General features: G+C 36.5%; 1 protein-coding gene across 1 annotated transcript in view; it reads left to right on the forward strand.

The window, feature by feature from the left end:
* Positions 1–7,680: 7,680 nt before the first annotated feature.
* The window catches only part of LOC106086789 (protein lozenge), an 82,817-nt gene continuing 73,560 nt past the window's right edge, over positions 7,681–16,937 (forward strand). The window contains exon 1 of the mRNA XM_059367032.1: positions 7,681–8,497. Within this exon, the coding sequence (XP_059223015.1) occupies positions 7,735–8,497 (763 nt within the window). The 5' untranslated portion in view covers positions 7,681–7,734. The remainder of the gene's footprint in view (positions 8,498–16,937) is intronic.

A 16,937-nucleotide genomic window follows, 5' to 3' on the forward strand; every position in this document is an offset into this window, starting at 1 on the left:
CTTGAGCCTCTAGAGGGCGCAATTCTCGTCCGATTTGACTGAAAATTTTGCACGAGGTGTTTTGCTATGACTTCCAACAACTGTGCTAAATATGGTTCAAATCGGTTCATAACTTGATATAGCTGCCATATAAATCGATCTTGGGTCTTGACTTCTTGAGCCTCTAGAGGGCGCAATTCTCGTCCGATTTGACTGAAAAATTTGCACGAGGTGTTTTGCTATGACTTCCAACAACTGTGCTAATCATGGTCTAAATCGGTTCATAACCTGATATAGCTGTCATATGAACTGATCTTGGGTCTTGACTTCTTGAGCCTCTAGGGGGCGCAATTGTCATCCGATGTGAATGAAATTTTGCACGCGGTGTTTTGGTATGATTTCCAAGAACTGCACCTAATATGGCGTAAAATCGGTAAATATCCTGGTGTAGCTGCCATATTAACTGATCTGAGATCTTGTTTATATTGCTAAAGGTGCCTCCTACAGCCCCTCAAACAATTTGAATTCAGCCATCATACAAACCCTTATGGCTCTATAGGCTCAAAGCACAAACTTTACATAAATCTAGTTGGCTGAGATTTATCAACCCATGCGGCCCAAATAGGTTCATAATACGAATAATGACCCATATAAATGAACCCATGTCATGACTTCTCAGATCGTGTGTATCTCAATCTTATTAAACCGTTTCACTAATACAGAATGAGATATAAGGTGTCAATGTTTTTTCAGGTCAAACATCCTGGAGGCGTAAACTTTTAAACCAAAAACTCAAACTAAAATAAAAAAAAAAATAAAATAAAATAATAAAAAAAAAATTAAACCAAATAAAATAAAATAAAATAAAATAAACTAAAATTATATATAATAAAATAAAACAAAATGAAATAAAATAAAATAAAATAAAATAAAATAAAATAAAATAAAATAAAATAAAATAAAATAAAATAAAATAAAATAAAATAAAATAAAATAAAATAAAATAGATTAAAATAAAATAAAATAAAATAAAATAAAATAAAATAAAATAAAATAAAATAAAATAAAATAAAATAAAATAAAATAAAATAAAATAAAAAAAAATAAAATAAAATAAAATAAAATAAAATAAAATAAAATAAAATAAAATAAAATAAAATAAAATAAAATAAAATAAAATAAAATAAAATAAAATAAAATAAAATAAAATAAAATAAAATAAAATAAAATAAAATAAAATGAAATGAAATGAAATGAAATAAAATAAAATAAAATAAAATAAAAAAAAATAAAATAAAATAAAATAAAATAAAATAAAATAAAATAAAATAAAATAAAATAAAATAAAATAAAATAAAACAAAATAAAATAAAATAAAATAAAATAAAACAAAATAAAATAAAATAAAATAAAATAAAATAAAATAAAATAAAATAAAATAAAATAAAATAAAATAAAATAAAATAAAATAAAATAAAATAAAATAAAATAAAATAAAATAAAATAAAATAAAATAAAATAAAATAAAATAAAATAAAATAAAATAAAATAAAATAAAATAAAATAAAATAAAATAAAATAAAATAAAATAAAATAAAATAAAATAAAATAAAATAAAATAAAATAAAATAAAATAAAATAAAATAAAATAAAATAAAATAAAATAAAATAAAATAAAATAAAATGAAATAAAATAAAAATAAAAAATAAAATTAAATATATTATAACAGAACACCACATGCAAAAGTTCACCCAAATCTCATGTAAATTTTGTGGCTCAGGAAGCCAAATTGGGAAATCGGTTTGTATGGGAGCTATATCAGGTTCTTGACCGATTTAAACTATACTTGGCACAGTTGTTGGAAGTCATAACGGAACACTATTTGCAAAAATTCAGCCAAATCGGACAAAAATTGTGGCTTTCAGGCGCTCAAGAAGTTAAATCGGGAGATCGGTTTATGTGGGAGCTATATCAGGTTATGGACCGTACTTGGCAGAGATGTTGAAAGTCATAACAGAACACTATGGATGAAAGAAGTCAAATCGGGAGATCGGTTTATATGGGAGCTATATCAGTCCATCCTCTTTATGTATTCCTTCTAAAGTATCCCATAAAATACAATATTATGGGACACACGGGAGTATCCATTGAACTTCTGACATTTTTAAGCAGGAGTTCTGACCTTCCTAAGGCCATATATTTACCGCAAAAGGCAAGTACTCTCCTGGCAACGTCACTTAATGTTAAAAAAATTATTTGCATAGAATTTGGAGACCAGGCCTCAGAAGCAGAACAAGGATCAAGGATCAGGCCTAGAAGTCGCCGCCTTTTCCCGCTGGGTAGCACTGTCGAGCAGAAAAAGTTGCGGAAAGACAACTTTAGTCCTGTGGGAATATTCGGATAGTTACAAAACGAGGCTTATATTGATGAACAAAAATAAGGTCTTCAGTATGGTTTTCGGTCTTATGGGTGCAGCAAGTGATAGAGTGTGTAGGGCATGTGGGAATGATAACGAGATGATGGAAAGTTTTTATGACATTATGCAGTTTTATCGGGAAAAAAGTATAGACACTTAAGCAGCTACACTTAAGTTGTCATACCCAAAAAATATAAATTGTTTGGAATATCTTTGTGACGAATTGGTTCTTATGGGAAATGTAGTATTTTGATAGTTACTGTATTTTATTTCCTCCACTGTTGAACATTGGTTGTGAGTTTGTCAATGTTTGGCTTAAAAGTCACTTCGTTTATGGAAAAAGTCAATTCGTTTATGGAAAACGAAGGATTCTCTTATGACTCTTCAGCTTACCAGCGAATTTCGAAGAAATCAGTTAAGATATATGAGTCGGAGCATTTATCAATCAAACTTCTTAAAATGTTCGCCCTTTGAAATATAACACCCAAACACTTGACCTAATTACGAATCACAGATTCTTAATCAAAAAGCAAAAAACTTTTATTTTGAGTTCCATATTTGCCACCGCAGCGCAGAGGTTAGCGTTAGGTAAGAGTGGCAGTTCTTTACAGACTCACTTAGACAATTTTAGGTCCATTGTGATACCACAGTAGCGACAGATCAAGCCTTCTGGTGGGAATAGAACCCACGACCCCTGCACGCTACCAACTCGGGTACCGGGGCGCCCTATCAAAGGTTAGGTATGTTCGTCTATGACTATGAACACCTTGATTCGAATCCTGGTAAGAACGTCAGAAAAAATTGTTCATCATTGGTTATCCCTCCTAATACTGGTCACACTTGTGAGTTACTATGTCATGTGGAAATATCTTCTCAAAGAGGTGTGGTACTGCGGCACACTGCACAGTGGTCTCGCTTGAATGGCAAGGTGTGACAAAAATATTTCTAATACAGCTATAGATTTGAAATTTGCATTATGGACTTCTATTTGCCAAAAAAACACTATTACAAGATATCATGAACATTGGTCCATGTTTAGGTATAGCCCCCATATAACGGTACCGCCCAAATTCACATATTTTGAAGTGTTTAGCGGTATTTTTCAACAAATTTTACTGCAATATGGCATTTCGGCTCCACAGAGAGCAAAAAATGTTAAAACCACAAATTATCAAGATAGGTTCCCCTTATAGCGGTACCGTCCGATTTTACCTATTATGAAGGGTATGTTTCAACAAATTTTGCTGTAATTTGACATTTTGGCTTCTCAGAGAGCAACAAATATGCAAACAAAAAAGGATTAATCTATGCCCATGTTTTGGTATAGCCTATTTTTATATCCTCCACCATACTTATTTCGTCATTCTGTTTGTAACTCATCGAAATGTTCGTTTAAGACCCCTTAAAGTATATAATTCTTGATCGTCATGACATTTTAAGTCGATCTAGCCATGTCCGTCTGTCTGTCTGTTGAAAGCTCACTAACTTTCGAAGGAGCAACGCTAGCCACTTGAAATTTTGCACAAATACTTCTTATTAATGTAGATCGGTTGGGATTGTAAATGGGCCATATCGGTCTATGTTTTCATATAGCTGCCTTATAAACCGATCTTGGATTTTGACTTGTTGAGCCACTAGAGGGCGTAATTCTCTTCCCGTATGGGTGAAATTTTGTTATGACTTCCATCAACTATGCTAAGTATGGTTGAAATCGGTCTATAACCTGATATAACTGTCAAATAAACCGATGTTAAATCTTGACTTCATTAGCCACTAGAGGGCGCAATTCTTATCCGATTTAGCTGAAATTTGTACACGACGTGTTTTGTTATGACTTCCAATGAATGTGTCAAATATGGTCTAAATCCTATAGACTGATTTAGCTGCCGTATGAACCGATCTGGGATCTTGACTTCTTGAGCCTCTAGCGGGCGTAATTATTATCCGATTTGGCTAAAATTTTGTGCAACGGCTTCTCCCATAACCTTCAAGATACTTGCCAAATATGTTCTGAATCGGTCTGTAGCCTTATACAGCTCCCATATTTTGCTTTTGGTCCCCTAGAGGGCGCAATTCTCATTGGAATTGGCTGAAGTTTTATACAATGTCTTCCACTAATGTCTCCAACATTCAATTCAATTATGGTCCGAATTGGACCATAGCAGTTATTTTCTTTTATCCTATGTTTGCCTAAAAAGAGATACGGGGAAAAGAACTCGACAAATGCGATCGATGGTGGAGGGTATATAAGATTCGGTCCGGCCGAATTTAGCACGCTTTTACTGGTTTGCGCTTTGACCGTATTTTTTTAACAAATGTAGATGTAATTTGTCATTTTGACTTTTTAAAGAGTAAAAAATGTGCAAAGTAAAAATTATCAAGATAGGTCCTTTTTTTGACATTGCCCCCACATAGCGGTACCGCCCGTATTCCAGTTCCAGCTTTCCAAGGATTTTTTTGCACTTAAACAAATTTCATTTAGGAACGAACAATTTAAAAGGCATGAAGTTGGGCACGGCCGAAGTTTTTGGATACCTTAAATCTCTGGCAGATATATTAACCATAATCATATTATATACCATAAAAATTCTGTGAAAAATGTAATGTATCGAGCAATAACAAGTAAGTAGGTGTTAAGTTAGGCCGGGCCGAACTTTAGATACCCACCATCTCGGGTATATATGTAAACCACCATTCGTCATAATCCATTGAAAAATGCATAATTTATGCCCCCATAGTAGCTTTATCGAAATATGGTCCGATTTGGACCAAATTCGACACGGATAGTGAGAGGTCTAATAAGTATTAGTCACTGTTCAAGTTTGTAGCCATATCCAAATATAAAACGATCAGAACCATATACGACGCGGATGTCGAAAAGCCTAACATTAGTCACTGTGTCAAATTTGAGCGAAATCGGATCATAAATGTTCTTTTTATGGGGTCAAGACTTTAAATCGAGAGATCGGTCTATATGGCAGCTATATCCAAATCTGAACCGATCTGGGCCAAATTAAGGAGGGATGTCGAGGGACCTAATACAACTCACTGTCCCAAATTTCGACGACATCGAACAAAAAATGCAGCTTCTATGGGCCCAAAACCAAAAATCGAGAGATCGGTCTATATGGCAGCTATATCCAAAACTGGACCAATCTGAGCTAAATTGAAGAAAGATGTTGACTGGCCTAATACAACTCACTGTTCCAAATGTCAGCGAAATCGGATCATAAATGTGCCTTTTATGGGGCCAAGACTTTAAATCGAGAGATCGGTCTATATGGCAGCTATATCCAAATCTGGACCGATCTGAGCCAAATTGCAGAAAGCTGTCGAAGGGCCTAACGCAGCTCACTGTCCAAAATTCGGCGACATCGGACATTAAATGCGCATTTTATGAGCCCAAGACCTTATATCGAGAGATCGGTCTATATGGCAGCTATATTAAAATCTGAACCGATCTGAGACAAATTGAAGAAAAATGTTGACCGGCCTAATATTGTAAAGGGTGATTTTTTTGAGGTTAGGATTTTCATGCATTAGTATTTGACAGATCACGTGGGATTTCAGACATGGTGTCAAAGAGAAAGATGCTCAGTATGCTTTGACATTTCATCATGAATAGACTTACTAACGAGCAACGCTTGCAAATCATTGAATTTTATTACCAAAATCAGTGTTCGGTTCGAAATGTGTTCATTCACCGTAACGTTGCGTCCAACAGCATCTTTGAAAAAATACGGTCCAATGATTCCACCAGCGTACAAACCACACCAAACAGTGCATTTTTCGGGATGCATGGGCAGTTCTTGAACGGCTTCTGGTTGCTCTTCACTCCAAATGCGGCAATTTTGCTTATTTACGTAGCCATTCAACCAGAAATGAGCCTCATCGCTGAACAAAATTTGTCAAAATTTGAACACATGTCGAACCGAACACTGATTTTGGTAATAAAATTCAATGATTTGCAAGCGTTGCTCGTTAGTAAGTCTATTCATGATGAAATGTCAAAGCATACTGAGCATCTTTCTCTTTGACACCATGTCTGAAATCCCACGTGATCTGTCAAATACTAATGCATGAAAATCCTAACCTCAAAAAAATCACCCTTTACAACTCACTGTTCCGAATTTCATCAAAATCGGTTAATAAATGTGGCTTTTATGGGCTTAAGACCCTAAATCGGAGGATGGGTCTATATGGGGGCTATATCAAGATATAGTCCGATGTAGCCCATCTTCGAACTTGACCGAGCTTATGGACAAAAAAAGAATCTGTGCAAAGTTTCAGCTCAATATCTCTATTTTTAAAGACTGTAGCGTGATGTCAACAGACAGACGGACGGACATGGTTAGATCGTCTTAGATTTTTACGCTGATCAAGAATATATATACTTTATAGGCTATATCGGAAATGGATATTTCGATGAGTTGCAAACGGAATGACAAAATGAATATACCCCCATCCTTCGGTGGTGGGTATAAAAATCAGATGTGTTTTGAAAATGTTTGTTGATTTTACAGTGTAATTTGTCGCAATCGTTTTTTTCGATTTTTTCCCGGCTGTGACCCACAGTGCGCTGTTCGGTCACAGCTAAAAAAAGATATCCTTTACCATTGACATTGAACTTGAATTGGATCGTTCATTGATATTTGGATCCAAGTTTTAATGCCAGATTCGTACTAATCTCTCAAATTGTTGTAGCAGTGTGTTGCACACTGAGGCGGCAGCCCTTGCCGATGAAGGACTTCAGCGGGTTAATCCGGTACGTACAACCGGCTGATATGGGATTGTTCATTTTTGTCGTTATAGGTCTTTCAATCCGTTTGTTTTTTTTTTGGATTTTGGAGGTTGGAGACTTCCAGAAAAAGAAAAACGACTGGTGGAGGGACATGGTGAGATCGGTATAAAATTTCATGGTGGCGAATAAATGGTCTTTGGCCACTATTTATATCAAAAGCTGAAAGATGCCTGATATTAATTCTAGAATTTAAATAAATGATTATAAATATTACCCAAATTTTTTATTAAAAAACATTGCTACATTTTTGATATTTTTCAGATAATGTGCTAAAAACTGAATAAGAGATTTCATAACCAAAAATATTGTGCGAAGAAAACGCAAAATACAATCAAACCAAAAAACTTTTTTATAAGTCTGCAAACAAGTAACAAAGAATACTCATAAATTAAAAAAAATACAGTGTTAATAGAGTGAAAATAAAACTAAACACTCCAAACAGTGTAAACAGTGCAAAGAAAATCTTTAATTAAAATTTTACAGTGATTTCGAAAAACCGCCAAAATAGCTCCCAAAAATCATTTAACCACTTGGCGAATGCATTTAACTTCAACGAAGACCGGCAGCAACTCGACACTCAACTATAATACGTCGAGCGTATCTTCGTCCGCTGCTGCTGTTGCCAACTTGCAAATATCCTCGTCCTCGTCGTCCAGCTATCATTCCGCATTAGCGGCTGTAGCCAGCACACCACCTCGTTTGGGTGGTAGCATCATTGAAGCATCAGGTGCTACCACCACCAGCCACAACAACAATAACAACAACAACATTTCACCTTCATCTTCCAGCAGCAACATGGTGATTTCTTCAGTATCACCAGGCTCTGGGACGACCACATTGCATCAGCAGCAGCAGCATCATCACCACCATCATCATCACCATCATCCATCGCATCCACATTCCCACGTACACGCCCACTCCCATCACCCGCCACACACACACAACCACTCTGTGGTGGCTCATCATCCGGCAACGCATTCGTTGTGGAATTCCGAAGGTACCGCATCAATGGCCTCCGAGACCATTGTGGCCAGTAGTTCAGCCAGTGTGGGTAGTAATTCACCCAATGGAGCGGCTAGTAATGGTACGGCTAATAGTAATGCCAGTAGTACAACAAATAATCCAACAACAACAAATGGCAACACTACCAGCGGCAATACGGGCAACAGCAACAACAACAGCAACAATGGTGGTAGTGGTAACAGCAACAATAATAGCAACAACAATGTTTTGCATCAGGATCTAGCGTGGCTGGAGAGATCAATACTACATGCCCATCAACAGTTTCCCAATGAATTGGGTAAGTGAAGAAAATTTTTAGTCGCAGGATTTTATAGACTGGGAGAAGAAAAAATATTTCGCCTAGTTTTAAGATTTGAACCCAATTTTTGAACTTTGGCTTAAGAAGTCAAGATCCAAGATCGGTTGATATGGCAGCTATATCAGGTTATGGACCGATTTGAACCATACTTAGTATAGTTGTTGGAAGTCATAACAAAACACTTTGTACCAAATTTCAGCCAAATCGGATAAGAATTGCGCCCTCTAGAGGCTTAAGAAGTCAAGATCCAAGATCGGTTGATATGGCAGCTATATCAGGTTATGAACCGATTTAAATCATATTTAGCATAGTTGTTGGAAATCATAACAAAACACTTTGTGCCAATTTTCAGCCAAATCGGATAAGAATTGCGCCCTCTAGTGGCTCAAGAAGTCAAGATCCAAGATCGGTTTCTATGGCAGCTATATCAAAACATGGACCGATATGGTCCATTTACAATCCCAACCGACCTACACTGATAAGAAGTATTTGTGCAAAATTTCAAGTACCTATCTTTACTCCTTCGAAAGAAAGCGTGCTTTCGACAGACGGAAGGACATGGCTAGATCGGCTTAATTTGTAATAGCAAGTAAAAGCGTGTTAAGTCCGGGCGGGCCGAATCTTGGGAACCCACCACCATGGATTCTGCTACAATATGGGAGCTATATCTAGTTATAGACCGAATTGAACCGTACTTCGCGGAGTTGTTGAGAGTCATAACAGAACACTATATGCGAAATTTCAGCCAAATGGATAAAAATCGAGGCTTGTAAGGGCTCAAGAAGTCAAATCGGGAGATCGGTTTATATGGAAGCTATATCATGTTTTTGACCAATTTGAACCCTACTAGGCATAGTTTTTCGGAATCATAAGATAACACAATGTGCAAAATTTCCGCCAAATCGGACAAAAATTGCGGCTTCGAAGGGCTCAGGAAGTCAAATCAGGAGATCGGTTTATATGGGAGCCATATGAGGTTATAGACCGATTTGGATCATACTTAGCACAGATGTTGAAAGTCATAACAGAACACTATTTGCAAAATTTCAGCCAAATCGGACAAAAATTTCGGCTTTCTAGAGCTCACGAAGTCAAATCGGGAGATTGGTTTATATGGGAGCTATATTCAAATCTGAACCGATATGGCCTCTTTACAATCCCCAATGACCTACATTAATGTAAAGTATCTGTGCAAAATTTCAAGTGGCTAGCTTTTCGCGTTCGACCGCTATCGTGATTTCGACAGACGGGCGGACGGACGGACATTGCGAATCAGAATTTAAAGACGATCAAGAATATATATACTTTATGGGGTCCTAGACAAAGTGCGGTTCGAATAGGTCTAAAACCCCTACAAGCCGCAATTTTTGTCCGATTTGGCTGAAATAGAGCATGTAGTGTTTTGTTATAACTTTCAACAACTGTGCCATGTACGGCCCAAATCGGTCTTAAACCTGATATAGCTTCCATATAGACCGATCTCCCGATTTGACTTCTTGAGTCCTTACAAGCCGCAATTTTTATCCGATTTGGCTGAAATTTTGCACAAAGAATTTCACTTTGGTCTCCAACAGCCCAACCAAGTATGGCCCCAATCGGTTCATAACTTGGTATAGCTTAAATAGCATAGCAATTCTTATCCATTATCCTTTGTTTGCCTATAAAGAGATACCGGGCAAAGAACTTGACAATCGCGGTCCATGGTGGAGGGTATATAAGATTCGGCCGAGAGGAACTTAGAACGCTTTTAGTTTTTATATGACCAACCACCGAAGGATGAGGGTATATTCATTTTGTCATTCTGGTTGCAACACATCGAAATATCCATTTCTGACCCTATAAAATATATATAGTCTTGATCAGCGTTAAAATCTAGGACGATCTAGCCATGTTCGTCCGTCTGTCTGTTGAAATCACGCTACAGTCTTTAAAAATAGAGATATTGAGCTGAAACTTTGCACAGCTACTTTTTTTGTTCATAAGCAGGTAAAGTTCGAAGATGGGCTATATCGGACTATATCTTGATATAGCCCCCATATAGACCGATCCATCGTTTTAGGGTCTTAGGCCCATAAAAGCCACATTTACCATTCGATTTTGCGGAAATTTGGGACAGTAAGTTGTGTTACGACCTTCGATATCCTTCGTCAATTTGGCTCAGATCGATTCAGATTTGAATATAGCTGCCATATAGACCGATCATCCGATTTAGGGTCTTAGGCCCATAAAAGATCGGTCTAGATTTGGATATAGCTGCCACATAGACGGATCTTGCGATTTAGGGTCTTAGGCCCATAAAAGCCACATTTATTATTCGATTTTGTTGAAATTTGGGACAGTGAGTTGTCTAAGGCCCTTCGACATCTTTCTGCAATTTGGCCCAGATCGGTTCAGATTTGGTTATAGTTGCCATATAGACCGATCCTCCGATTTAGGGTCTTTGGCCCATAAAAGCCACATTTATTATCCGATTTTGATGAAATTGTGGACAGTGAGTTGTGTTACGCCCTACGACATCCTTGACATAATTTGGCTCAGATCGGTTCAGATTTGGATATAGCTGCCACATAGACCTATCCTTCGATCTAGGGACTCAGGCCCACAAAAGCCACATTTATTATCCGATTTTGTTGAAATTTGGGAAAGTGAGTTATCTTAGGCCTTTCGACATGTTTCTTCAATTTGACACAGATCGGTTCAGATTTGGATATAGCTGCCATATAGACCGATTTCTCGATTTAAGGTTTTGGGCCCATAAAAGGCGCAGTTATTATCTGATGTCGCCCTCGACATCTTTCTGCAATTTGGCCCAGGTTGGTTCAGATTTGGTTATAGTTGCTATATAGCCCGATCCTCCGATTTAGGGTCTTAGGCCCATTAAAGCCACATTTATTATCCGATTTTGATGAAATTTGAGACAGTGAGTTGTGTTAGGCCCTTCGACATCCTTCGTCAATTTAGCTCAGATCGGTCCAGATTTGGATATAGCTGCCGTATAGACAGATCCTTCGATTTAGGGTCTTAGGCCCATAAAAGCCACATTTATTATTCGATTTTGTTGAAATTTGGGACAGTGAGTTGTGTAAGGCCCTTCGAAATCCTTCTTCAATTTGGCCCAGATCGGTTTAGATTTGAATATAGCTGCCATATAGACCGATTTCTCGATTTAAGGTTTTGGGCCCATAAAAGGCGCATTTATTATCCAATTTCGCCGAAATTTGGGACAGTGCTTTGTGTTAGGCTCTTTGACATTTTTCTGCAATTTGGCCCAAATCGGTTCAGATTTGAATATACCTGCCATATAGACCGATCTCTCGATATAAGGTTTTGGGCCCATATAGGGCACATTTATTGTCCGATTTCGCCGAAATTTGGGACAGTGCTTTGTGTTAGGCTCTTTGACATTTTTCTACAACTTGGCCCAATTCGGTCCAGATTTGGATATAACTGTCATATAGACTGATATCTCGATTTAAAGCCTTGGCCCCATAAAGGGCTCATTTATAATCCGATTTCACTGAAATTTGACACAGTGACTTAGGTTAGGCTTTTCGACATCCGTTTCGTATATGGTTCAGATCGGTTTACCTCTATTTTGTTATACACAATTGAACAATGACTTGTATTTATTAGTATTTGGTCCAAATCGGAACATATTTCTATAGAGCTGCTATGGGACATAAGGTATGCAATTTTCCACCGGATTTTGATCAAAGGTGGTTTACATATATACCCGAGGTGGTGGGTATCCAAAGTTCGGCCCGGTCGAACTTAACGACTTTTTACTTGTTTATATTTAAGCTGCAGGTTGTATTAGTTTTCCGATCATAATGAAACCTTCTGCAGAATTTCATTAAAATCGTTTCAGATTGGTATATTGGATCTCTATATGCAAAAAAAAATGTTTCTCCCTTATAGCTAGTAACAGTCTAAAGTACACCGATCTCCGTATGTTACTTCTTAGAACCGTGATTTAGTTAATTTATCAGATTTAATTTGTTTTTTAAATTTCATGGTGACTGTTAAGGTTTGGCCCAGCCTAACTTAGCTCATTATATCTGTTCTATATATTGGGTTGCCCAAAAAGTAATTGCGGATTTTTTAAAAGAAAGTAAATGCATTTTTGATAAATCTTAGAATGAACTTTAATCAAATATACTTTTTTTACACTTTTTTGCTAAAGCAAGCTAAAAGTAACAGCTGATAACTGACAGAAGAAAGAATGCAATTACAGAGTCACAAGCTGTGAAAAAATTTGTCAACGCCGACTATATGAAAAATCCGCAATTACTTTTTGGGCAACCCAATACATATAGAATGGAGATTGGTAAGCAGACATACTGCTATTGACAAGCACGCCATGCACCGTGTCGTCCTTCAAGTCGTAAGCCTTCAATAAAATCACAGTTTGTCAAGAGCCAAAAACAATTAAAAAAAATATCAATCTCATCCACACGATATATTATAGCACATTTCGTATATATATTTTTTTTTTATTTATCAACTCACCCAGTCAATGTAATAGAAACTCTTACGCATGCCAAAAATAACCATTCATAATACAGTTCAACATCATCAACTTGCTTTAAGAATCAATAACCATATACTCAACTAATAAGGTTTCCCTGCCAAAGTCAATGTGAAAAAAATCCTTTCACACGAGTGCAACAACACTCTAAGAGCAAAAACCAAAAAAAAAAGGACATGACACCAAAAACTTTCATTGAAAAATTGCTCAAATTCCAGCATGAGTATTAATAACAAAAATATTTTTTTTGTCTGTTTACTGTTTCTTGGTGTTTTATTACAATTTTAGAGATCATTATGCTAGGGTTCACACATAACTTGGGGGGGGGGGGGGGGGGGGGGGGGGGGGGTCTCAAAGAGATATCGATGACATGAGCCATAAGTGGAGGCAAATAATGAAAAATTCAAAAAAAAAGTTAAATCACAACAAATGGGTGCTGAGTTTATGAGCAAGATATCGTTGATAAAACCTAATAATTATACCCTGCCACAGTTGTGGTGGTACAGGACATTATAACTTAGTGCATTAACACCCAGAAGGAAGAGAGATAGACCTATTGATAAGTATTCTGATTTGATTTAGCTATGTCCGTCTGTCTGTCTGTCCACCTGTCTACTTAAATTTGTGTACAAAGTACAGGTCGCAGTTTTCATCCGATTGTCTAAAAATTTGGTACGGGAATGTTTTTCGTCTTAGAGACAAAGCCTATTGAAATTGGAAAAAATCGGTTCAGATTTGGATATAGCTCCCATATAAATGTTCGTCCAATTTGCAGTAATAATGCAATAAAATGGTCATTTGTTAACCGATTCTCTCGAAATTCGGCAGGAGGGACTTTCTAATGACTCTCGACCTAACTGGTGAATCGGTTTAGATTTAGATATAGCTGTCATATATGTATATCGCCCGATTTTCACTCCAAGAGGCACTAGAAGCGCATTTATTGACCAATCTTGCCAAAACTTTGTGTAACGATTTCCTCGACCACTACCACAATACCTGAGAAGTTTGCTCGAAATCGGTTCAGATTTATATATAGCTCCCATATATACGTTCGCCCGATTTTTAGAAATATTGCAATAAAGTACTCATTTGTTAACCAATTATCTCGAAATTTGGGAGGAGGAACTTTCTTATGACTCTCGACATAACTGATAAATTTCATAGAAATCGGTTCAAATTTAGATATAGCTGTCATATAGCTATATCGCCCGATTTTTACTCCAAGAGGCACTGCAAGCGTATTTATTGACCAATCTTACCAAAACTTTGTACAACGTTTTCTTCGGTGGCAACCACAATACCTGAGAAGTTTACTTGAAATCGGTTCAGATTTATATATAGCTCCCATATATATGTTCGTCCGATTTTGAGAAATATTGCAAAAAAGTGGTCATTTGTTAACCGATTCTCTCGAAATTCGGCAGGAGGGACTTTCTCATGACTTTTAATATAACTGATGAATTTCATAGAAATCGGTTCAGATTTAGATATAGCTGTCATATATGTATATCGCCCGATTTTCACTCCAAGAGGCACTGCAAGCGCATTTATTGACCAATCTTGCCAAAACTTTGTACAACGCTTTCTTCGGTGACAACCACAATACCTGAGAAGTTTGCTTGAAATCGGTTCAAATTTATATATAGCTCCCATATATATGTTCGTCCGATTTTGAGAAATATTGCAAAAAAGTGGTCATTTGTTAACCGATTCTCTCGAAATTTGGCAGGAGGGACTTTTTTATGACTTTTAATATAACTGATGAATTTCATAGAAATCGGTTCAGATTTAGACATAGCTGTCATATATGTATATCGTCCGATTTTAACTTCTAGAATCACAGCAAACTCATTTATTAACCAATCTTGCCAAAACTTTGCACAACGCTTTCTTCGGTGAAAACCACAATATCTGAGAAGTTAGCTTGAAATCAGACCAGATTTAGATATAGCTCCCGTATATATGTTCGTCCGATTTTTAGAAATATTGCAATAAAGTGCTCATTTGTAAACCGATTCTCTCGAAATTCAGCAGGAGGGGTCTTCTTATGACTCTCGACATAACTGGTGAGTTTCATAGAAATCGGTTCAGATTTATATGTAGCTGTCATATAGCTATATCGCCAGATTTTCACTATACGATGCACTGCAAGCGCATTTATTGATCAATCTTGCCAAAACTTTGTACAACGCTTTCTTCGGTGACAACCACAATATCTGAGTAGTTTGCTTGAAATCGGTTCAGATTTAGATATAGCTCCCGTATATATGTTCGTCCGATTTTTAGAAATATTGCAAAAAAGTGGTCATTTGTTAACCGATTCTCTCGAAATTCGGCAGGAGGGACTTTCTCATGACTTTTAATATAACTGATGAATTTCATAGAAATCGGTTCAGATTTAGATATAGCTGTCATATAGGTATATCGCCCGATTTTCACTCCAAGAGGCACTGCAAGCGCATTTATTGACCAATCTTGCCAAAACTTTGTACAACGCTTTCTTCGGTGACAACCACAATATCTGAGTAGTTTGCTTGAAATCGGTTCAGATTTATATATAACTCCCATATATATGTTCGTTCGATTTTGAGAAATATCGCAATAAAGTGCCCATTTGTAAACCGATTCTCTCGAAATTTGGCAGGAGGGACTTTTTTATGACTTTTAATATAACTGATGAATTTCATAGAAATCGGTTCAGATTTAGATATAGCTGTCATATAACTATATCGCCCGATTTTCACTCCAAGAGGCACTAGAAGCGCATTTATTGACCAATCTTGCCAAAAATTTTGTGCAACGCTTTCCTCCACGACTAACACAATATCTGAGAAATTTGCTTAAAATCTGTTCAGATTTATATAAAGTTCCTATATATATGTTCGTCCGATTTTGAGAAATATTGCAAAAAAGTGGTCATTAGTTAACCGATTCTCTCGAAATTCGGCAGGAGGGACTTTCTTATGACTCTCAACCCAACTGGTGAATTTTATAGAAATCGGTTCAGATTTAGATAAAGCTGCCATATAGGCATATCGCCCGATTTTCAAGATGCACTGCAAGCGCAACGCTTTTCTCGACAACTACCACAATATCTGAGAAGTTTTCTCCAAATCGAAGTTTAGGCAAAATATCGATAGTAATATCGATATTAAATTTTTTGGCTGAATATCGATTGATATTTTTTTTATGGCAAAAGTTAAATTTTTTTCCAAAACTAAGCAAAAATAAGCAATCCGACACTGAATGTATCCTTTAAGAAACATTGCTCCTATAGAGGGCGCAATATGTAAATCTTTCATCCCATATATGTAACTCTTTCCTCCAATATGGTCTGCGATGGTTGGAGTATCGACAATTTTGGACTGATCTTTACAAAATTTTGCATGAGATGTTTGATTTGGCGTCTCAATTTATGTCTAATATATCACCGAAATCGTTTTAGTCTTACATGTTTCGTCATGACGATATATTTGTCGAAAACCCCATAAAGTGTATATATTCTTGATCATCATGCCATTTTAAGTGGATCTAGTCATGTCCGTCCGTCTGCCTATCGAAAGCCATTTCGTTCCGTTTTTCGCATGCACGCTATCTTTCGAAGGATGAAAGCTAGGCGCTTTAAAATTTGCACATATACTTCCTATTAGAGTAGGTCAGTTGGCATTGTAAATGGGCTGTATCGGTCCATGTTTTGATATAGCTGTCATATAAACCGATTTGGGATCTTGATGTTTTTGGCCTCTAGAGGGCGCAATTCTTATGCGATTTGGCTGAAATTTGCATGAAGTATTTTGTTGTTGTGACTTCCAACAACTGCGCTAAATATGGTTTAAACCGGTACATAACTTGATATAGCTGCCATATAAACCGCCCTGGGATCTTGAC

This window comes from Stomoxys calcitrans, chromosome 4 (genome assembly GCF_963082655.1).
Source record: "Stomoxys calcitrans chromosome 4, idStoCalc2.1, whole genome shotgun sequence".
NCBI lineage: Eukaryota > Metazoa > Arthropoda > Insecta > Diptera > Muscidae > Stomoxys > Stomoxys calcitrans.